The sequence below is a fragment of the Tubulanus polymorphus genome, chromosome 3 (assembly GCF_964204645.1).
Source record: "Tubulanus polymorphus chromosome 3, tnTubPoly1.2, whole genome shotgun sequence".
NCBI lineage: Eukaryota > Metazoa > Nemertea > Palaeonemertea > Tubulaniformes > Tubulanidae > Tubulanus > Tubulanus polymorphus.
This window is the reverse complement of record NC_134027.1, coordinates 851,978-876,612: the sequence shown is the minus strand read 5'-3', so window position 1 is coordinate 876,612 and position 24,635 is coordinate 851,978. Positions and strand designations below refer to the sequence as shown.

Here is a 24,635-nt window from a genome sequence, read left to right as displayed (position 1 = left end):
ATATATATATGTGTGTGTGCTTACAAAATCATTATACAACAAGCCCCTCTATATCATATAACAATACTAATACACCAGGATATCATATAACAAATACATTTATCATTCATATCATAGCATACATTTATCATATCATATATCATATCATATATACACATATCGTATAAATCTTAATAACGTTGCCACAAGAAGTAGCTTTAAGCAACATAGTGACTGTTCAAGGATCTTAACTGTGCATTATTTGTTAGACGAATGAGCCAAAATCAGTATTCAGATATTCTAAAATTGAGAGACTGTTCAGGGTCTAATGCATGCTCGAAGAAGGTCAGAGCTCATTTGACCTACTAGTACAGGGGCGGATTTAGCAAAAATTGGAAGGCTGGGGTCCAGAAGACAATAAAAGGCTTTTCCGCCGAATAAAACAGCCTAAGCTATTGGGGTCTTGCTCTCAGTATTATGATATTTCTTAAGAAACAGTTCCAAAAATTCAAAGAGCATGAGCGTCAAATTTGCGGGTTTTATCTTGACGAAAACAGCCACGTAGGGTTCCGGACACCCGAGACCACCTCCACAATCCGCTCCTGTACCGAGTAGTATTTTGACCGAGTAGTTATTAGACTACTCATTGGACTATCACTGACCTACTAAGCTGCAGTTAGTTATTTCACCTTATAAACATTTGACGTTGTATAATCGATACAGTCCTATTTTCAAATATTAAGACGACATTGCAGCGACCCCTGCTCCCCTATTAACAAATACATGTATAAAACCAACGTTATGCGCCCTCTATCATCAGATAGATTTAACTCAAAAACATTGGTTAATTTGTGCTTTTTGAATTCCTTTTAAGTTACTTCCGGTAAAACGTAAACTTGTTCACGAAACAATGAAGTCACTCGGAGATTTACCCCCACCCCGGCGAAATTTACTGGTTACATAGCAACTAATACCAACAATCGACTCAGTTATAAAGGCGACACACGTGACTCATGGAATCGTCGTCGTTGTTGTTAGATCATACCGTTTCGTATGACTATTAAAACGATAAAAATATTTATGAAATATCCTAATATTGACGTCGGATGAAGACTATTGGTGTTATTTTTATGTTTTTTTGCATCAATTTTCACGTACTGGACCGGGCACAGCATGACGTCAGTGATGGCTAACAGTGTGATCATGCGCTGTTGGAATGTTATGATCGTGTTTCCGCAAGGAGTCAGAGCCGTCTTCACGCAGTTAAACATATTCTTAACCGGTCTGAAATAGAAAATCAATGTTTAAACATTTCCACGGTCCCTATCGGGCGATGAGAGAAACTTCCCATTGTTCTGGAGATCGAATGCTACTGTGGTGCGCTAGTGTGTAGTAGGACGTCGACGACTACTGTGGCAATAGAGGATTTTACTTGTGGCAAGAGTGATCAGTGAGCAAGCATCGATTTGGACATCAACACTGGATTTACCACACATTTACTTACCCGCATTCGTCAGTGTTTGTATTTGGGTTTGCATTCTCGATGACTGTTTTGTAATTGTTTAAACAAGCAGTTGTTGCGGCATCGTTGTTTTTCATACACGTTTTCTTCGCTTCGTATTCTGCAAATACCCGAATTGACATGACCCGACGCGGAATAACGAACGGACCACGGAAAGAGGAACGGATGAGATTAAGAATAAAATTCATTTTTTACCTTGCCAGAAAAATGGGAGGAGTGAGCAAACCTTTTTAACAGCTCGCATTGTTTGCCGGAGGTCATTACCATGCCTTCTGTGTTGTTTACACCGACCAATCTCAGTATTCACGCAGCCAATAGCCTGCTCGTTGTAACTTCTACAAATTAAATATTTCAACAGTTCAACATCGATTTTCTTATCCACAAGGTGCACCATTGCTAAGTCAGTTTAAAAGGCATAATATTGAACTAGCAACGCTTGCTGTGGCAATCGGGGATCCGCTAGGGGCGCCAGTGTGCTAGTCTAGACTTACTTTACGCAAAACTGTTTGAATTTTCCTAAAGTCAGTTCTCCCGGTAATACTTCACTGACGATAGTTTGAGTTAGCGGCTCCAAACATTCGTCATATCGTCTCATAGCCTGTTCAAAATCACAGCTATCCTGGGCAAAGGTAACTACAATAGAAAATACCAAGAAAATATCAATATTTTAAGCGAGACTTTCTAAGATAAAATGGATGTATGAAACAGCCATCTTCGTCAGGTTTTAGCTGTTTGATCTTGTCCCCCTCATTTGATTGGTTGATTTATTTGATTTGTGTGTGTTCATGATTGGTGCGTGTCCCTTCAGACACATCTGCCAGGAATACAGGACAGAATTCATCTATTGATATTGAAGCTTCGCAGGGGAGGGGCAAATATACCCCGGCAAGCAAGGATAGCCAGACTGCAAGACATTATTCAAAGTAGCAAAAGAAAAACAATGATATGCAGGATCCGACCACTAAGTTCATAATGAACAGCGGTGAAGTAGAAAGTACTTTTGGATAGACTTAGTTCTTGTTGTTAATATGATAATTTACGTCTGGTCGGTCTATCTTTGAGACTGTCCAGATATAGATGCCGATGCCGATGAAGAACACGAAGTTTCTAATGATGTATGTAACATGAACAGTTTTGTTTCGTATTACAAACGGCGCTCGTGAAAGGGGTCGAGTGAGGAGGAAGTTGTTGGCGACGGATGGTTCAGAATATCCGCAGGAGAGTCAAGTAGCAACGAAACACTCATTGTGTTGTTTGTTGATTTTCTATAATGATCATCACTGATACTGTTCTTTCTGTATTTATGGGTTTTTTAGTCTAGGCTAGCGTCTGACGAACGGTACATTTTGAGAAGTAATTTGTTTTGCTCATTTTTGAGGGAAAGCATATTTTTTCTTGTTCTGGGAGAAACGGTGACTCGAGATTCACAGCCATCAATTCTAACAAGTGGTCATCGTATAAAGGGGGACACCATCCAAACTGGGATAGTGGTCTCCTACCCATTAGGAGACACCGTCCAGACAAGGAAAGAAGTCCCCTAGGGATTCAGGGTCTAAGATTCCTTAACCTTCATATGACTTTGGATCTCAGAGACCTTTCACGCAACCGGTCAGGTGTGGTAGACATTTTTAGCACTTCTTCTGATTATCGTGTGAAAAGTGACGATGTCCTGGGAATACCAACATGTATCGGACACAGAGAGTATGTCTGGAACAGTTCACAGCTACACGGCATACCGACACAGACCAAGCGTCAAAAACTAATCATCGAATGCTGTAAATAAATGACCCTCGTTGCCGCAAGTGACAGAACGGGGAAATTTTTTTAGGATAGATCCCTAGGATGCCGGCTACAAGAACAGAACCATGATGCTAATGACAAAACAAAACAAAAAATAAAACAAGAGAATTTTTCCTAATGGTGAAGCAAAGGGACCTAAAGTGGTAGTATCATATATGAGATAAGATGACCGAGGCTCATGTGGAACTCTGTAGAAATATGTTCCAATTATAACTCGTACTGTTTAATGAACCCAGTTCCCAGTAACTGGACCCAGTTCCACAGTTGTGAGTTAGAGTCAACTCCAAGTTAGAATTAGTTCATTTTCAGTCGAATCTTAAATCAGAATTGTGGAACTAGGTCCTGGACCCAGCTCCACAGTTCTAGATTAACTTTTAACTCTGAATCAGAACTGTGGAACTCAGTCAGCTTACTCAGTCCTAGTGTACCAACGCAGCTAGAGTTAGTTTCTGACTCTTGGTTAGAAACTAACTCAGATCTAATCAAGAGAACCGGGTCCTGCATTAAGTGACAGTGCTAGGCTTTGCGTTTGACACCCGCAAGAACTACTTTGGAGATAATTTATCGCCTTCATTTAGTTCTTCTATTGTACTTTGTTAGCATCACCATCACCATCTACAAGTCCACAATGTAGACATTGATTCCTGGACATTTCAGAACTCATTTGCGCAATCATGACTCTCCAGTCAAGAGCCATCACAACGCCTTGAAGGTGTAAGGAGTGACCTCTGTAAATCCTCAAGGAATCAAGGAATTCCGCCGATAGGATTTACCTTTATCAACCTCTGTATTGATTCTCTCGTAAATTCAGAGCGGTTACAGTAGTACACGCGTAGCAGGTCTATCACAATTCGTCAATGTAGTCTTGTCACGCATTAACTGGCACATTTTTTTGCGTTTAGTTCTCGCCGAGTGTAAACTTATAATTGATTTATATGTGATATCGCCGCGCGTCCGCACAGAACAGAACATCCTGTTTCATCTATTCTATTTACCCATCTGTAATACACTGTCAAAGCTAATAATCCGCACAGCAAAGTGCATTCATTAAGTTGCCATTTTCTAGCTTCGACGCTAAATCTGACTTGGGGGCCATACTTAGGACTTTTTGGAGGAAAGATAGGAAAAATCAAATAAGGGAAAATTGAATTCATCTGACGAATGGCTTTCTTGTAGTTCTGTGATACCTAAGACTGTTGTCAAAAACATTTCACCCTTTCTCCTGTAGAGCCCGAAGCTAGGATGTTTGTTAGGACGCTAGGACGTTTGTTTTAAAGTAAAGTTTTCTCCAAAAAATATGAATACGTATTTTTCCGTCAACCAAAAAGGAATGTTTATGGTAATGTTGAATGAACAGAGAATCGACTTATCGACAAGCCCAGTTACACTCCTAATCGGGAATCGAACACCGGAACTCTGACAGTAAATCCAGCGTTTCAACAACCTACGCCACAGGTACAGACGAAAAATGTTCACTTGTCAGATGTGGTCAATAGTGGTCAAGTGGGGTGACCAGTCAGGCTTCGGTGACTCGTACGTGTGGCCGCTGATTTTTCGAATCAGATTTTAATTGATTTGTGACCGGACTGGGCCTTATAATTTCATATTTAAGCAATGCATAGCGATCTATCGAATGAAACAAAAAGCAATATTAACTCCCGACTTCAAATGACATGAAAAATAGAAGGTTGATTTATTTCAAATTAAAACGCGTTCAACTGTTTAAATACTGATCTTCATCGAATCCGGATTCTATTCAGGTTTGAGCGTTTCATATGTAAAAACAGAACCGCTTGGGTTGATTGTACAGGGATGAATCTTAAAGCCGCCGCATCGACATAAATCCGCATTTACGACATTTCTTCAGACATAAGATATTTCCCTTCCTATTGATAAGGGAATAGTGTGTGCGTGTATGTTTACATATAATAGCATCATAAAGCGAGGCAGTTCGCGGGACTGCTCCTAAAACTAGTTAAATCCACCACCATCTGCCTTTACTGCATCACAACCGGTATTCCCTAATTCCCGGATGGCTGCATCGGACACACGGCATAGCTGGCGCGGTATGACTATTTTGCGGTTTAAATGCCTATCTATTCGTCTTAGAGCATCATTTGTAGCCGCAGCTAAAAATAGTCTGTATGTAAAGCGTCCAATAACGAGCGCTCACGTTTTTTCGTGAATTCTTTTTAGATTCCGCTCGTTAACGCTGGGACTCGTTGTCGAAATTACCCTCACTTTAGGGGACAATAACTCAATGTTAAAAACGATCCATCAGTGCATTAAAAACTATTGGCTGGACACCTATGATATGTTGGACACGTATTGTCTGGATCCAGGAATCCTGGGAGAATTTCAAAATTCAGTAGCATGGAGAACACTAAGCTGCGCACTCCTGGGAGCAATTTGTCTCTGGTCTGAACACGCTTTGATATTATCAAATGCCATCTGTTTAGGATAATGACGTCAAACGCAAAATATATATTAGATTTGGGGGAACAGTATCGTGCAGGGACTGGCTTCATACTGGCGCCCCCAAGTGAATAGGATTGCCATAGCCAACAGTCTCTAACGCCCCCTAGCGGATCAACGATTGCCACAGCGACAACACAATCAGCAATAGGGCTCAATTTCACAAAAAGGATGAAGGCCTAAATCGATTGAAGATATGGATAATGAATCGATTTAAGAGTTAAACCGTTTGGTGGAACTGATCCTATGATGACTACGCGATCTCTGCTGCTAGGCCACCAGAAACCGCACTTCGAGGCAGACTAGACTATAGCGCCCCTAGTGGATCCTCGCTTTCCACTAGACGCCCACCCTGAGTTACACGTGCGCGACACGATCTACTTAAGAAAACACGACAGATTGTCGCGTACATCACAAATCCATTCCGCGATGCCATTAGCTCCCCCGTCGTCCATCAACTAAAACAGCCATCACCAAAATATATCCCTTTCATGAGACCCAATGAAGCCTCACTCATCGAGTCTCTCGTGATACGTGCCACGGATAAACGAAAACACATCACTTTGACTGATTATTTTTCATGTTCCGACCAGATCCGAACTCGCAATCAAATTATATTAACGAGATGGTTCTCACGTAGTTCTGCGACTTTATAAGTAAAAAGTCAGGATTTAATTTCCCGGCGGTGAAGTCGGATTCACCAGTTGGATATCTCTCTTTGAACTATGAGTTTGTTTACCGATTTTTAATGTCCCGTAACTTGTAGTGTTTCGATGTATTTCAGATTTTTTTTCTCGCGCGGTACAGTGCGCTCAGATTGCGCGGATTTAGATTCTAATGCGATTGGACACCCGGGCAAAAAGATAGATTAATTTTTAACGGCTTAATGATGAGTTTGATTCTAAACACGTCACAACGAAGACTGTTGAGATTAGAATCTCGCGGACCAATCCCGTAACCATAAAGGGTTCAGATTCAAGAGCTTTAAATGAAACCTCTAGATCCAGAGTCAGATTAAACTCCAACTGTGGAACTGGATCTGGAGTAAAATAAAACCCACACAACTGTGGAACTGGGTTCAGAGTCACATTAAACCCACACAACTGTGGAACTGGGTTCTAGAGTCAAATTAAACCCACACAACTGCGTGGAACTGGGTTCTAGAGTCAAATTAAATCTATACAACTGTGGAACTGGGTTCTAGAGTCAAATTAAACCCACACAACTGTGGAACTGGATTCAGAATCAAATTAGACCTAGGCTTACAGTACACATTTTGTGGCACTGGGTTCAGAATCAAAATCAAATAATTCTTCCGCAGTTTTGTAAAACTCTTTAAGTTAGCTGTGATGATATTATATACTGTAACGTAAATTGGTTTTGACATTATACCTAAAATGATATCCTTTTTGGCGCATAAAATGCTCGTTAAAAAGAACAGTTTCCATCGCGTTGCTGATCAGAGGAAAAAACGATTATTTGCTGAAAACGACGTGAGCTGAAATGACGTTTATCAGCTCAGACAGGCGGCTGTAAGATAGGGGGTAATCTAATTTGAAAACTCAGTTTTTCTCGTTTCTATACAGTGTCTTAAATATGTTCAGTAATGCGTTACCTTTAGGCACGGCTCGACGCGCGACTCCGAAATAAAAATGATCGACTCTCGGCATGATATTCTATCAAATTGGTTTATGTCACATTCGGGGAAAAATTTCCCGTCAGAAAAAGATGTACGTAAAGGTGTGCGACATATCCTAAGGTGGTGATTTCTGGATTCCGTGTCACACGAAATCAGCTACAGTAAACACATCGCCGCTGACTCAGACAAACTAGGACAGGCAAAATTTGCCACGATGTCAGAAAAAGATTTAGTTTTTGTCTGATTTCCGTCTGAAGTCCGCAAGTCATGTCTGAGTTACGGTTGAGTGTTCTCTCGCGGAAGGTGGGGAGATCGAACCTTTCTTTGATAGACATGAACCTTAAACTCGGAATGTTTTTTCCGAGTAAATATTGTTATAGCATTGTAATATAGTACGAAATACTGACTCGGGGTGAAAGTGAAACATTGCCACCTGTTCTGTTATTGTCTTCACCCGGTCCCTAGTTAGTGGTTGTATCCCCACAGTCACTCAGTCGCTCTGTGATCAGTGTGTCCTGAACAGTGTGGTACTACTAACATGAGACACTTAAAGTTCTTCACGAATGACTTTCTAGAATTTGTGATCTAAAAGATTGTATTCTTCTATGATCAGTCATCACGGCAAAATGTAACACATTTATCGAATTGCCATAGTAACATATGCGTTCGATTTACATACAATTCTTTTTGAATATATGTTACTAAGTGCGAGAAGTAGAAACAATCGGCGTTCGTGGTGTAAAGGTTAGCATCGTTGCCTTCCAAGCAATGGATCCGGGTTCGATTCCCGGCGAACGCACGAATTTATTTTTTATGATTTTTAAAATATATACAATATTTTCAGCAGTATCATCCATGGTTCCCTGTATCAACAAGCCGAGTTCAGCACAGCCATTACTTAGATTCAAAATTGGTCTTTAATAATATACCTCAGGTTTTCGGGCCTTATACAGAACTAGATTCTTCAGACTAGTCTTAAATCGAAGCCATTACAGCGCAACTGGGCTTTGAGAATTGATAAAGTAAATTTCAAAGCAATTTCTGCAATAATCTGTCTCGATAGTCAATACGGTAGAACTACACAGATTACTGATTCTCGATTCTCGATTCCTCGTTGACTAGAAGTCTGATGATGACTTCATTTTCCTGTGATTCGCCACGTAGAATTCAATATAACTGATTTACAAACCGTTACGTTATTCGATCGGATTTCCAAAGCTAAATTACTTTCTCAAATCGAATTAGTCGCCGTCGCGTCGTCAGTTTTCACAATTTGTGCGGAATCTTTACGACAACAACAGAGAACAATTATACTACCAATCCTCACGTGCCACAGTATCATTCAAGCGATTGCGATATTCGCGAAATTCTCCATCAGAGCCGGTGAAGTTTCTAGATACTTTCTCGATGTAATTTCGAGATTTTTGATTCTTCGTGATATTTGAGATAATGCCCGTGGAATTGAGAAAGTGTATCACGATGTTTAAGATGCCACGCAAGAAATTGAGATGCTGCCCATGAAATTGAGTGTATTGATATTAAGATGCTGTCTCATAACATTTTGAGATACTCCCATGAGATAAGGTCAAATTATATCATACGTAGTCATTTTGTATCATTTGACACATCACTGAACTCGTCTCTTTGTCTCAATTTGTACACGTTTTTAATTCATTTCACTCCGTAAGTCGTCATCTCACAGTCTCAAGTCATCGCTATCTTATATATTCCTAATTCGTATTTCTAATTCAATTTACAAAGTTTAAGTCGTCATTTGGATAATCGTCAACATAATGACGACTTCGACAGTGCTCAGCGTGTTTCAACTGTAATGTTAATTTCGAGGCATTCTGTTGTTTGTATATAGCAGCGCAATAAGACCCTCGTTACTAGTAGATGGTTGAAAATCAATTTGTATACTAAATCGGTTTTATATAAGTATCAATTCATCAAGAATGCGACAACATCGTTCAAAGGTCCAATCCTGAATATCTTGTCCTATCAGGATAAGAGTGGCCTGTCTATAGGGAACGCTTTGCCTCTGACGCCAGTCGGATCAATCTCTAGATAAGAAAAACAGTGATTAATGCGCCTAACTAATCAAGTTAGTCCGGTTGTTAGTCCCTGTCGCATGGTATTACTCCCAGAGTGGAATCTAGTACGTTGCAGTTACCCGCAGTGATGAACTATCTTTCACCACAGTTATCTGTCTATATCTTACGTCTGGTGCAGGATTTATAAGCGGTTACCCGCTGATAGTCAATCAAAACGAGTAGGACACAAATCATCACGGGACCTTGAGATTCACAGGCCTGATGCACAGTTCAAAAGTAGTATTGAAAATATCAAGACACTGATCTCAAAATGCGATAGATAAGCAACAGAACCAAAATGAGATTAGACTAAATATTCCCGTGTAAGATGAATCACGACAGAGAAATCCCACAATTAATTCAGCCAAATATGAAAAGTTCTTGAATAGAATTGTATTGAGCAAATTTATTAAGCGCAGTGGTCCAGTGGTTAAAAGCGCCGGTCACTGGTCTCGTCGAGCCAGGGTTCAAACCCTGGTGGGGACAGAGTTTCGCTTTCTAAGCGTGGCGCTTAGAGTGTTGAGGGTTTAAAAAGATGCAATTTATATTCTCAATTTAAATCACTCACTCAAGTCATTTTTTTTAAAATTATTGTATGAATATTTTGTAATTTCATTTTGTACGTCAGTACGCCTGATGATGGTTAGTCTGTAGCTGAAACGTTGCTGAGTGGAGCCAACTGAGTGGGGCCAACTGAGTGGAGCCAACTGAGTGGAGCCAACTGAGTGGAGCCAACTGAGTGGAGCCAACTGAGTGGAGCCAACTGAGTGGAGCCAACTGAGTGGGGCCAACTGAGTGGGGCCAACTGAGTGGAGCCAACTATTATTGAATTATTATTGGAGAATTATTGAACCAGGTAAATGTCCAAACTGCCTTCATAACCCCCTTTGTGCATTCAATGCCGGGTTGTATTTTTTTCAGAAGCTTATACAGAAATTGCCCTGAACTGCCTACACATTGAAGTAGTTTCTTTTATGAGTTAATTAAAGGTAATTTCACTAAAAGCTTGGCTTACACATCTTCATCCCTTCTTTTTCAATGAGTTCCCAGAACCTTAGGAGAGCTCCACTATCACGATCGGATTTTGAGGGTTCCCGGGGAACGTTGGACTAAGTGATAGTTGCTTTATGATGAGAAGCGCCAATAGCTATTCGAATAAATTGGGGAAGTTCTCAAAGATACACTTAAGAAAAACATCCTTTTCTGGATTAAGCGTTTATGTATATTTTTGGAAGCGAAGGTGACTAGAGCAACTATAATCAGCTTCCTTATATTGATGCAAAAAGCAACATCAAAATAATCTGACCTTTTAGAGAGGCAGGAAATACCAAAAGGATTACTTCACTAAAACTCCATAAACCTTGAGCGGATTTCTGTCCCGACAAGATCCGTAATTACCAATTTTCTTGGCTACTATCCTAATAACCAACAACATAGACGCCCGTGACCTTTCAATCAATCATTTATCATTCGTTCCTCAGTAAAGTACGTTGTCGTCCGCATTGCGACTGAAAATGGTCATCAACAATGCAACATCCCTCACGAGGCTGTCTAGGTAACGAGATTTGTGGCAGATAAATAAAATGCTTTTAGTTTTAACCTCTAGTCGTTTAGGCACATCAAAGATCGCAATTATGTCACAATTGACAATGTGCTGATTGAAACGATACATTTGCAATGTAAATGATTAATTAACGGATGCTTTTAGTGCAGTTTCTGATAAACAGTTTACGAGTGAAACATCCTTGGGAATATTTTGTAGAAAATCCAGAATACGGAAGCTGTTTCGGGACTTGTGTCGTTATGCGCGTATTTTTGTAGTAAGTTCCCCAGTGATTTTCGTGCGCGTATGAATCTTGCCAACGGGCCTCCACGTCTCCCAACACGCCGGCAAATTCACGAAATCTAATATTCTGTAATCATATGTTGATCAATTCAATAATCGTATTAATATTTATTTGCGGTTGGTTGTGTCGAAAGCTGGGTTTAAAGATGACTCTGAAAACAGCTCGTATCCAAAATATCGATGGGCGAGCTGGCCATGCGACTGTGGCGATCTAGGATCCACCAGGGTGCGCTAGTGATATCCAATCATTTGTGTAATTATTAGAAAGATTTGATAAAAAAAGAGAAAATTAGACGAAAGTGGTGGGAACTAAACTGGATACGACGTTGTTTGATAGGGTGACTCCGAAAACGGTTCGGAGGAAATCCTCCCCTGGCAATCGAGAATCCGCTAGGTGCGCAGAAATGTTTTTAGCACACTCATCATCAGAGACTTAATTATATCTTACTCTATATACTTCTTTTTCTGATAACAGTTAAAACACATATTTCTAATCGTTACCCTAAAAACGGGTAATGTACGTAAATATATCAAGAAATTAGTCCGGTAAACCAATTGGCGCTGCCCAAATAGCAATACAGCGCATAGAAGATTGAATACTTCCAAACCACTATTTCTAATTGCTCCACGTATTATAGTAACAAGGCTTGAATATAACTCGTATGGTAAAACAACGACTAGGAATATCACGATTATATACAGCATAGATTTATTAGCGCTTTTTGTAATGATTGTTCTGGTGGCTCTGTTACGTATCCGGGCGGTTAAACTCGATAGAACTAGAACCAAAAGACAAGGCATCAATCCCTTGACAAATTCAAACAGTCCCCTCGAAAAGTACAGCCCTCCTTGACTTTCCAAGCTAACGTACGCGAAGAGATCTCGACAGCATATTGTATGATTTCCACAATTTCTGATAACGACAAGAACGCCGCCGTCATTGAGACTACAACTCACAAAGAACATCAGCAACACAAACAAACGTCTTCTGTTGTTAGTGACATGTTGTCGGTGAATAAACGGCCATGCTATAGACACATACCTCTCCACAGCGATAGCAACTACGATCAAGTTTGAGAAACACATCGCTAAATATTTTGTAATATTTCCTAATATCCTAATGCATCCTTGATCAATGTTGATATTTATTAGATGAGAAATCGATACAAGTTTTCGTAGAAATATTGGGCACCGGTTCATGATAAAATGCCCTCGATAAGTCATCATGCAATGGTCGGTTTTTACCATATACAATATCAATTTCGTCAAGTGAGCTGGAAATTCGGTCAAACTATTTAGCACACAGACACCGTCAGAAACAGCCATCGTGAACAGATAGATGAAAGTCGCACGAACTGAACGGGAACGACGACATTTAATCAGGCCAACGACCGTCAACGAGTTAAACACGACAAACAGAGGATCTAAACTAAAGATCGACGCCTTCGAGGCATAGAAAACGTGCATCAAAATAATCTGCAGGTTCCGTTCAAAACCCATCACAGTAATACCTGGTATTACGCCATCACAGTAATACCTGGTATAACGTAGTAAGTAATATTCTCGTGTGGTTTGGTCTCGTACTATGAGATGTCGTAGTTCAACTGAGTGGAATTTTATACATCATTTTGTGTAAATAAAGATAGAAAGATTTGGTAAAAAAGAGAAAATCAGACGAAAAGTGCGCGAACAAAACGGAAACGACGATGTTTGATCAGTGAAACGACGTAGAGAGGATCTGAACTTATAACTAGTGCTTCCGAAGCAAAATAAACACATATCAATATAATCTGCAGTTTCCGTTCAAAACCCATCCGAGCAGTAACACCACCTAATTGTCTATGTGCTACTAGCTAGTATTACTACTAGCTAGTATTTGCGAACATACACGTCATTAATGTAACTAGTAACCAATCTGCAACACATTTCTATTAAAGCAAATCCTTAATTTTTGCCTTTTAATTGCAAATATTTTTGTATCTAGAAAGTTACATAGTTGCTGGTCCCCACAGTTACATAACTGTGAAACTGAGTCCAGCGGAACCCGGTCCAGAATTTTGGGATCGGTTCCAGAACGGTTGAACCAGCCTCTGTTAAACACTCAAAGTTTTTCAGGCTGATTACTAACAGTAACTCCTCGCTAGCCAGGGAATGGGTTCGCGCACTATGCCATCAGATTCCAGTTCATTCAGTGAATTTCAATTTCGAATCTCAAAATTAAAAACAAATATGTGATTATGCTTGTATGTTTGAGGATACTGAAACCCCTGTGGCCCCATTGAAGACGTGCTTTTCCCCGATGAGTCAACATATAATTGAATTGTATTGAGTCCTTTTTGCTGTAAGTTGATCATATTAGAAATACAGCTTCCCGACTGCTGCTGTTGCTGCTGCTGCTGCTGCTACTGTTACTGCTGCTGCTGCTGCTGCTTCTGTTGATATTCATTTCTTTTTAACTCTTGTCATTATCGTTAATTAAGACATCTTCAGGGACGACACAGCAGTTCCAATGCTTCTGATGACGTCACCATAAATGTCAAGGTCACTCGAGCGCGATTCGGATAATCCTTTTTCTAATCGGTTACATTGATTGTTCCTATCAATAAACGCGATTTCAAACGAATTGAACGCTGATAACCGAAGTGTTCGTAGTCGATAACTTGGTTAGTGCTAATAATATAATTTTAGATCTACGAACTTCTAAATTATAGTTGCTTCCAAAATAATGTTGCCTATCCCTGTGATAACCGTGGATTATACTACATTAAATTTAGTTCTAAATAGGCAATTTATTTCGAAACAGACTCCTCGAACGCGACGAGGCAATAATTTATCGTGTAGTTAAATTATAGTGTTTTAAAGTTGCATTTGGCTTTTGCGGTAATAGATACGGTTTATTGAAGATGTATATACTGCTCATTACACTTTATCAAATTCATAGCCCTAAAATCATCCGCGCTTATTGATTGAATGAGAGTGAAATAAACCGGTTTTCAGCACATGGTTGTCGACCGGTCATAAATACATCGTTATTCGTCTCTGTGTATATAACACATAAATCGAATTAATTGAATTTACATCGCCATTTATTATTGTTTGTGCTTTGACTGCTTTGACGAAAAACATTCCTCGCAAACCGTCGTTATTTGCATAGTACAAGTATGTAGCCTTGCGGCACACTGCGAATTACAATGAAATTGTTTTTTCTTTTAATCCTTGCATCGCGGATATCCGGATTGTTTCTTCGCGCGTGTATGTCTGTAAAACCAAAAACGTTCCGAACAGTTTAGAGACTACGGATGGAAATAGATACGACAATTTGAGATGTAAAAAGCGCCCAAGATGGCCCCGAGGGAGCCGAGGATAACGTTTTCGGAACTGAAATTATCCAGAGCATGTTTATCATAAAAACCGTTCTACGCACATGACTGACTAGTTTGCTTCATATGATTGCGTGTAATATAAGCTTTTGATAAAATCCAGAGCCCAGTTGTTCAAAATTTTTTAAAACTTAATCATCGATACAATGGTTATAGGATTTCATTATGTCAGTAATCTATAGGTTAATCAAATTTTGAGCAACCGACACCAAAACCGCACGCCCGGGCTACGCACGGGATAGTTGAGTCCTATCTCAAAGCCTAAGCTCTGGAAGGTATCATCTGCCCTGTGCCCATGCCCACGCCACGTAGGAGATTGATGCACTCTGTACCCACGCCATACATTATAAGCGGACAGTAAAATTGTTCGCGACCCTAGACCCTTTTCTTAAATTTCTGTTAAAGATGGGAATATAGTTAACTATGCTGCGATTGACAAATACTTGAAAATTGCGAAATTCAATATATTTTGGAGATTATAGAATCGTGTATTTTTTGCAGTTGACCTGCCTTAAAAGACATACGCATTCTTACATGTAGGCCAATACAAATTATCAACTGAAATGGTTTTGGGAAATTTTGTGAGAATGTATTTTGTCACAGGGGAAATATAAAATTCTAATCAATACGAAAGAGAGAGAGAGAGAGAGGGGGGAGGGAGGGAGGGAGGGAGGGAGGGAGGAGGGGAGGGAGGGAGGGAGGGAGGGAGGGAGGGAGGGAGGGAGGGAGAGAGAGAGAGAGAGAGAGAGAGAGAGAGAGAGAGAGAGAGAGAGAGAGAGAGAGAGAGAGAGAGAGAGAGAGAGAGAGAGAGAAGAGGGAGAGAGAGAGAGAAAGAGAGAGAGAGAGAGAGAGGAGAGAAGAGAGAGAGAGAGATAGTTGGCGGAGCTCCAATCTACTGTAATCGGCAAACTGTTGATTGCTGTTGTCCGATCGTGCGAATTTCCCTCTTGTCATCATCATGTATAAAGATAGACAGGATCGAAAAACGTGAGCATCACAAAATTTGGAATAAAAGAATATGAATATTTTACCGAATGTCACTTAGTGATGCTGGTGTGATGGCGCGGTTTCATGCTCCTCGTGTATCCCGCAGTCGTGATCAAGTAGGAAAAACTAACGGCTTGGACACTTCTTCATATACAACGGCGCAAATATATCAGAATACTGAACCAGCTTCCTCGTCTCTATCCCCTTCACTTTCCTCTTCATACATGTTTATATACGGCAACAATATCAAAATACGATCCTCCTCATAACTACTTAAAAAACCGATAACCGCAAGGTCATTGTGGAACACTGATGGTCAAGAATCTAGTATCGGATTTCCGAAACATAAAATATAAATAGGTCGTGCTAAATATCGTTTTGATACGTGGTAGTATAGGAACCAGATCTTTGCCTAAAAGTGGTCTTGAATCTTTAGACTGGCTCCCTCAAGTTGTTAGATTGGTTATAGAACCAAAATGAATCTAGACTGGTCTTAAGTTGTTAGATTGGTTATAGAACCAAAATGAATCTAGACTGGTCTTAAGTTGTTAGATTGGTTATAGAACCAAATTGAATCTAGACTGGTCTTAAGTTGTTAGATTGGTTATGGAACCATAATGAATCTAGACTGGTCTTAAGTTGTTAGATTGGTTATAGAACCAAAATGAATCTAGACTGGTCTTAAGTTGTTAGATTGGTTATGGAACCAAATTGAATCTAGACTGGTCTTAAGTTGTGGGCCTAAACGTAGAAATGGCTTTAAGTTTAAGATTGGCTACGGAACTGAGGTGGTCTCAAAATATTCTTTTGATGTTATAACACCAATAACCCTGACTCTTTTATTCTGGTATTCTGGTGCCTGTGGTTAAGTATTGAACGGCCACTTTCCTGGGAGTCACGATCGCGGAGTTACTTAATAAAATCATGGCCTTTTTCTTCTTGGAAATGGACGGAAAAAAGACCTCATGTCTATGATTGGTTGGTTCGCGAGCATGAATGCGCATAGATCTGTACACATCAATGAAAGCAAACAATAATGTTATCAGCCAGTGGAGACGAGGTCCTAAATGAAATCAGCATTCAAGATGCCACTGACTATTTCCACTTATCCGTTAGTATGAAAATTGAATTATCGGGCAGAGTCGATTCATAGCACGGTGGTACAGAAAGACTCGACTGGTCATCGACCACTGCATCAATAATAATTCATCATCATTTGCCTTGATACGCATGATCCGGTGGTATAATTTACTGTGGCTAGGATCCGCGAGGTGTCGCTAGTGTGCTGCTGGACATCACTGTAAATTACTGATCGTATTCCGTGAAAGCTACCTAAATTCGAATACCTTTCGGAATCTTGATGTTTTAAAAAATCCAACTTTTAAACTGGCTAAATTTATCAAATTAGGTCTAGATGTATATAGATCCCTCCGGTAGTGTGTGTAAATAGTATGTTGTAAATAGCAATTTTTAATGTTTCAAATGCTTTTATCTACTGTTTTTTTTTTGTAAATAATTGTAAATACCATTTTTCCTCCATATACCATGGGAATGGTTGGAGTGTAATAAATATTCGTATTCGAATACATCAACTACTCGGGCAATAGATGATTCCATTTGTAACAAGTGTGGATCCACAAGGTGTCGCTAGTAGTCCTATTCGGGCATCGACTATTGTGGCAAGTGAGGAATCCGCCTATGACAGGTGACTGTATCCACAAGGAATTCGCTGTGCGCTGTAGGACAACTATTGTGACAATAGATGATTCCACTTGTGGTTCGGGCCTTTTAAACTCTGGACGGGTACACATAACCTATAATTTGAATAAATATCTTCAGTATGGTACTACTAATTCCTGATGTCTAAGACCAAATAATTAGAAAGGTTTCATCAGACAGCCACCACCAGATCCGAAAGCAAAAAAAATCGCTCCACTCGAGCAGAAGATGTACGGGAAGTGTGTATAAGTAAGAGTTTTGATGGTTATTGGATGTAAACGAGCGATTTGTTCTCGAGCTTGTGACAGCTCCCTGTAGATCGCTTAATCGCATTTCACGCGACGTCTCGTAACGTCTGAGCAAAGACGAAATATCAATGTTTCATATCATGACTTCTTGTATTAATGTAACCACAGCCACGAGAACGCCACTAACACTATACCCTAACCTACTCTCTGTACACTTTTACAAACCGATCCGGTGTTTAATTTCAATTTATTTCATAAGAAAACGTGTTATACGAATATTCACAAACGGAACAAAAATAACATTGAGAAGTCTTTCTTATGAGGACCAAGCAAAGGCCAAAATTGATTGCCATTATTATGTTTAAATAAATTGCATGTCATTTATTATGCTTAGATAAATAAAGATTAATATAATTATAAAAGGCCGCTTCAGCAAGCACCCTTAAAGAGGAAAAAAAGAAGAGAGAGAGAAAAAACAAGAAAAAAAGTAGAAAAGACAATGAAAATAATGAGGTTGAGATGAGCGATGAGAGTGATTTAGGAACGATTATAACAGTTGGTGTTATCGCAGAGATGGGATTATATTATGAGTCTGAGAGAATATTTACTGGTTGAAAATGAAATATTGAAATGTTGGAAATTTTTAGTCCCCAAATTCCTTCTGTCTTAGAACATTATTATTCATTCCTATTGCCTCCTCATCTTTGCGGAACTCTTTGGATTCAGAGATTTGGAGAAGAATGGATGATCTGAACACATTTAAACACAATCTGAACCATCTACTTTTCTTTAAAATGCATGTGGCCAGTTGCATTTTTTACTTACATCCATGAAGCGCTGGTGAACATTTCTAAATTAAACGGGCGCTTTACAAATTTAAAGATCATTATCATCATTACCAGCTTGTATTCTCACCTCTCATAATATATCCCGATCCCATCCCCTATCTCCCCCTCTCTCTCTCTCTCTCTCTCACCCCTCTCTCTCCCTCTCTCTCTCTCTCTCTCACCCCTCTCTCTCCCTCTCTCCCCCTCTACAGATTTTATATCTAATTCCCTCACTTCTCTTTCTCCTTCCCCATAACACCAAAAACACCCTGTCCAACTTTTTCGATTCTGCTCTAAATTACTTTTTGTGACCAGGTATATAAAAAAAATTCCGTTCGTCTTAAAAACTCTCTTTTACTAGAATTCAGAGTAGGAATAACTGGTCTGATGCAAACGTTGAAGAATTTAGCAGCACTGAACTGATAACAGCTAGTGATGTATTTTATCCATTCGAGGCTCGTATCGTTTACGAAATAATGACTTTAAAATATCAATTGCTACTTTTCTGAATTTTACGTTTGTTACACAATACACGATAAAATTAACTGACGAATCAATGATAGAAAATCCTAACGCTATTTGTCTCATACCTACGATGTTTGGCGATTTAGTGTCCCCGAAACCCACTAAACGGTCGATAAAACCAAACCCTTCACAAATAATAAACAATAAAACTACAGATAAAACCATCCTTAAAACCCTCATTTCCCTTCTAGACGATTCATCAGTTACACCGAGCTGTGAACGTCGAGTAACCCGACGGTAAAATATCACCGAAATAAGAATTATATTGATGAAAATCAAAATACAAATTGGAAGAATAGCAGTAAGATACATAAACAAAAGGCGCTGTGATATTGTAAAATGCCACCTGTTAAACTTTTTCATAAGCCAACCAGGAAAATATCTGTGTTTGTATGGCCGGATTATATATGGCCAATACGAGGGACAGTTCATGAATCCCAAACCGCGAGTTGGTAGAAAGAGAATTGAGTGGCCACAAAAACTTAACAGTGAAATAAACACGATCGCCCAAACTGATATCAACTTCTTGGGAAATTTACGAGATTTTATAGGAAACAATACGACGATTAACCGCTCTATACTGAGCAGTACAGTGCACCAGTTACGCGTCATCTGAAACATGTAGAAAAACGGCACAGCGACCGAGATAAAAATCCAACCAAAATGCCAGTCATCTACGCGAAACAGAATATCCCCCAAAACGGCGTAAATGTACGCAGTTCTAAGCGGATACAGAATGAATGTAGCGATCATAAACAAAAGATCGTTTACAGCGAGAATTTTGATGAGAAAATAAACATCAGATTTAAATCGTTTTAGAACAAACAACGTGAATGCATTGAATATTAATCCCAGTACTGACGCCGGTAGATACCAGCCTAGATATACTAAAACATTGAATTTGTAAAACCATTTAACAGGGCGAGTTTGAACACTCTGACACCAGAGTTGAGTTGTAGTCAATGTAACACTTGTACTGGTAATGTTGTATTCAAACATCTCACAATCTCTGTAGAAACAGTTGAACTATTTGATTTTTCTATTGTGTGGAATTTGAATGAATTCATCAGTAAAACTTTCAGTGAATGAGACGTAAATTAAATCTAGAAATATTCTCTTCGTGTTGATATAAACTGCTTCCATTCACTACTGATGAAATAAGTTGCGGAACGTGTGCATAAATTCAACTACATTCATATATTTATAAAGGAGAGGTTTTCAATGAATTTACTTTGCCTGAGAAAATAAAATTACTTCATATTCACTATATTTCACACAAAAAGCAGATCGAATTTCATTTTCCGTGTTTTCGTTATTTCTCAAGGTGACAGTATAACAGTCAAATACAACATATCAACATATCAGGAATAAAACTATAATATTCTAGTCACTGTCGCTGTTTCATTGTAAAATTCTCGTGTTCAGAACTGAGCCCCACACAGCCGTCATCACAATAACATGGAGACCTTTTGTCTCGCACGCCACAAACTGTGGTTTGTACCAGAACAATCCAAAACTGACCTTTTTGGTCAATCTATAGATTGCGCATGAGTGGTCTGTGTAAGGATTATTCCGGTTCGTATTGAGCACGATCTACCAGAGACCAGGGTCACATAAAATGATATCACTGCGCTGTATAGGGGTGTCACGGCCATTTCTTTGTATACTCTTACACGCTAGATATCCTCTGTATTCTTACCATCTCGCCTATATTTCCTCATTCCACCCTCCCTTCATCTCTACAGATGCGAACATCTATTCCGACCCCTTAATCATCTTTTACCCAAACATAACCCTCCCTCCCTGCATCCCCGTTTCCTCTCCTCTAGCTAACACATCTTTCAATGAAGGTCAGTTTATTTTTTCTATACTGTATACAGATTCATGGCGAATGTTTTATGACGCGTTGTCTCGACCGGGCGGATGCCTTCGTTAACGGGGTCCCAAATGGCGTCATTTATTTCCAATAAACGATGCCGGAATAAACGTCGGAGGCGATTTTCGCCGCGGTGCTAAACTTAACCATCTACTGTAAAAAATATACTGCATTATCATACAATATATTCAGAGTTAATAAAGATATATGATATTTTTGTCTCCCCATGTCTATCTCTCTCGACAGTTAAGGGAGGGTGAGAGAGTTCACCGAGAACTGTATCCGCCCTTGCATTACATACGGGAGGAGAGTTGAAGAACTGGTTTGTGACTATGAGGGGTTCACCGAGGTTTTATTGTGGCCTTGCCTTATTTGTGGTGGATTGGTGGTTCACCATGAACCCTGCTTAATTGTCCTAGCTGTAAAAGGGGTTCACCGAGAACTTTTTTGGCTGTCATAGTCAAGAAATTGTTGCTGTTACAATAGTAGGGTAGGAGGGGTTCCCGAGAATGTATTGTGGCTTTGCCTTATTTGTCAAAGATTGACGGTTCACCATGAACCCTGCTGTAAAAGGGGTTCATCGAGCAGCAGCAGCAGCAGTTAATGTCACAGCAGTTAATAGAGGGGTTCACCAAGAACTGCAACTTCGCCTTAAGCTGTGAAGGTTTGGAATACAGATTTCGCCTTGCCGCAGCTGCGAGGGAAGGAGAAGTCGTCATAACGTCCCCATTACTTAGCGCGACGGCGGTACTATTTACTATCACCACGATCTCCATCTGATCGAACCACGCGGGTTCCACGGGAAAGATTTCTCCAGTCTTAATGTAGTCGATTAATGGCGTCGTATGCGCGGGTTTGGTGTTTGTGATGGTCATTTAATCAATAGGCTGTGAAGGTAACAAACTAATAGGTAAATCCACTAGATGTTTTCTTACGGCAGTCATCAGTCAAGGCATGTCATTTCCGTTTAATGTTTCATTACTCTTTGCGTCACTATTTCTTCTGTTAATGACCCGTTTGGCTACACGCGTGTTAACACCTGCCCTATTTAAGACCATCTATTCACAAATACAAAAAAAACCATTGCTGCCGCTGCTGCTGCTACTGCTGCTGCTGCTGCTGCTGCCGCCGCCGCCGCAGCCGCTGCTGCTGCTGCTGCTGCTGCAGCTGCAGCTGCTGCTGCTGCTGCTGCTGCTGCTGCTGCTGCTGCTGCTGCTGCTGCTGCTGCTGCTGCTGCTGCTGCTGCTGCTGCTGCTGCTGCTGCTGCTGCTGCTGCTGCTGCTGCTGCTGCTGCTGCTGCTGCTGCTGCTGCTGCTGCTGCTGCTGCTGCTGATACTAATCTATTGAATTTATGAATTTCACGTAATCTAATAGTGATAAACAATGTTTTTAAAAGCACTGTTAGTATACCCGTGGATATGAATATGATTAATTATCAATAAAAGTAAGAGGACTTCTTTGATAAAGAATTCAGTTCTTGATGGAAATTATCGTTTACCAATAAGTGGTTTATAGACTGTGTGCCGTGCATGGTATAGAATCCCTATTTTGGTAACTTTTGAGATTTGTGAATATTTATTTGTAGGTGGTATGGTGGATCAGTGCTATCACTAGGAGAAGGTGCTGAAGAGTTGTGGACGATCCGGCGAATAAAACCAATGAGTGCGAGTCTCTGCGAGAGATTATCCCACGGTTTTAACGGACGAGCTCGACGCTGATAGATGAATACTGCGATAGACCTGTCATTTACGGCGTTAGCGAATCCAACTTAGATCGAAAAATCACACAAGTGATTCATATTACTTTATGACAAACTGGCCGTCAAGAAGCGTGCACACGAGTCGAGAATCTATCATCCGTCAGAGCAAACATCTAAACAATTCGCAATTTATGTCATTGGAATTGATATTGATAAAGCAACGCTGGTGTAACATTACTGGCTATAAGTTGATTTGCGCGGTGACCAAACGAATAAGAATGTTTATTGCAGATTGCGTTGACAAATCGAATGTCGCTGTGTGATATTATGTGGCTGGTTTTTTCTGGGGCTGCATCGATCGATCGCTCGGGCGGAAATTGAAAATCACAGATTGACCTTTATTACCGGCTAATGTTTCGGATGTTTCTAACACGGCGAGTTAATCATATTTTTGGGTAGAAAAACAAGTAGCGAATGAACGCAGCAATTAGGATTTATTTTTCTACATTTTTATCATTCTCTATTTGCGATGATTGTGATTACACTAATGCCAATTCATTAATTGGTGATATCTGTTTTTCGGCGATATTTTGCTTGATTTTTGGGTTATATGGCAGATAAGTCAGGTCCTGAAATAGGTCAAATTGTCTGGGATATAAGCTGAACCATAAATTTCATGAGTTCTGTATTCGAAGTATTAGAAAAAATCTTTTATCACGTCTGTAAGTCAGTCTATATCGCTATAACTTGTTTAAGGAATAGATACTGATCTTGAAACCCGTGATCTCGTGACTGCTAACCCTAGCTCATTGCTAATGAGTTAAATCAGTTTTCAATTCTAACTCGTCACCGTCGTGGTCCCCGGAGCAACGGTTCATCTAAAGACAATCTAACAAATGAAAAACTGTTTCATGCCGAAGACAGGTTTTATGTAATTTATAATCTCTTCAAACCGGGGACTGCCCTGGACGAGCGGCGCGTGGTCATAAATATATCGCAAACGATCACCCTTAAACGTCTTAATCTCTTCATTTTTCATGCGAAATAAAATGAAAGCAATATAAATTGACGGCTTCGTGAGAGGAATGATTCCCGAGAGCTCAATGCGCGTCTCTACAAATACATAGTTAACGGCAAATAGCATTCGTTATTCAAATAGTCGTAAACATAGAAACTACGAACAGTATACAAAACATAATAGTGATGCACAAAATACGTCTTTATATTGAAGTGTCTTCGATACGAATGTGTCAAGTACATGTGTCAAAACATACGTATTAGAATTGGTAAAATCATTACTTAATATTATGTGCTAATGGACTAAAATGAAAAAAGTGAACATTCTTTATCAGTCTTAAAAATGCCTCACAAAATTGAGTCTAAACGTCACTATTCTCTTTGTATTTCTTCTGCGGGTTTATCATAGACAGTCACTTGTATATGGAAATTGTAAATTGAAGACACGCTTGATTGATAAACTAGTATCTAAAAAAAACTTACCAAATATTTCCACTACACAATAGAGATATTTTGATAATAATAGATCATCTTGACTCGTCAATGAATTGAATGAATAGATATAAATGAAATAGTAATTAGTTTGACCAATGATCTGCCTCATATTCACTGGTTCCTGGATACTACGAAAAAACTCATAAAGAAACAATAAGAAATATTATATTTCTGAAATGTCCACTTACCAATCGCGGATAAAATAACTCCTATTTGAACGAGGATGGAAGTAGTTGGTAGGACGTACATTCTGTTTAGTGTATGATGTAAGTGTAAGAGTTGAACGCATGAGTGAAACCGGCACCGGTTGCGGACTGGAAGCAGATCGCAGTGAGAGACAGAGATACCGGAGCTGTCCGCTTTTCGCTCTGCCAGATGCTTCATCGCCATCTCTCGCGTTTACTCACGTAGGAGGCCGGAGTATAATCTAATAAAGGTTCATTTTCTTTATTTCTGAGTGCACCGAGTTCCTATCCTCGGATATATTCTCACGAGAGTTGACTCCAGC

At 39.7% G+C, this 24,635-nt stretch overlaps 1 protein-coding gene and 1 non-coding gene across 2 annotated transcripts; one reads left to right on the top strand and one right to left on the bottom strand.

Annotated features, from left to right (window-relative positions):
* Positions 1–24: 24 nt before the first annotated feature.
* LOC141902628 (uncharacterized) lies at positions 25–24,419 on the bottom strand. The gene is made up of 5 exons (XM_074790451.1): positions 24,316–24,419; positions 1,993–2,134; positions 1,697–1,836; positions 1,484–1,601; positions 25–1,263 (listed from the first exon to the last, which is right to left on the bottom strand). Exons 1-5 carry the CDS (start codon positions 24,374–24,376, stop codon positions 1,014–1,016), a joined length of 711 nt encoding a protein of 236 aa, XP_074646552.1. The 5' UTR covers positions 24,377–24,419; the 3' UTR covers positions 25–1,013.
* On the top strand, positions 8,143–8,214 carry Trnag-ucc (transfer RNA glycine (anticodon UCC)). Its single transcript has one exon. It is a non-coding gene; the product is annotated as a tRNA-Gly (tRNA).
* Positions 24,420–24,635: the final 216 nt, after the last annotated feature.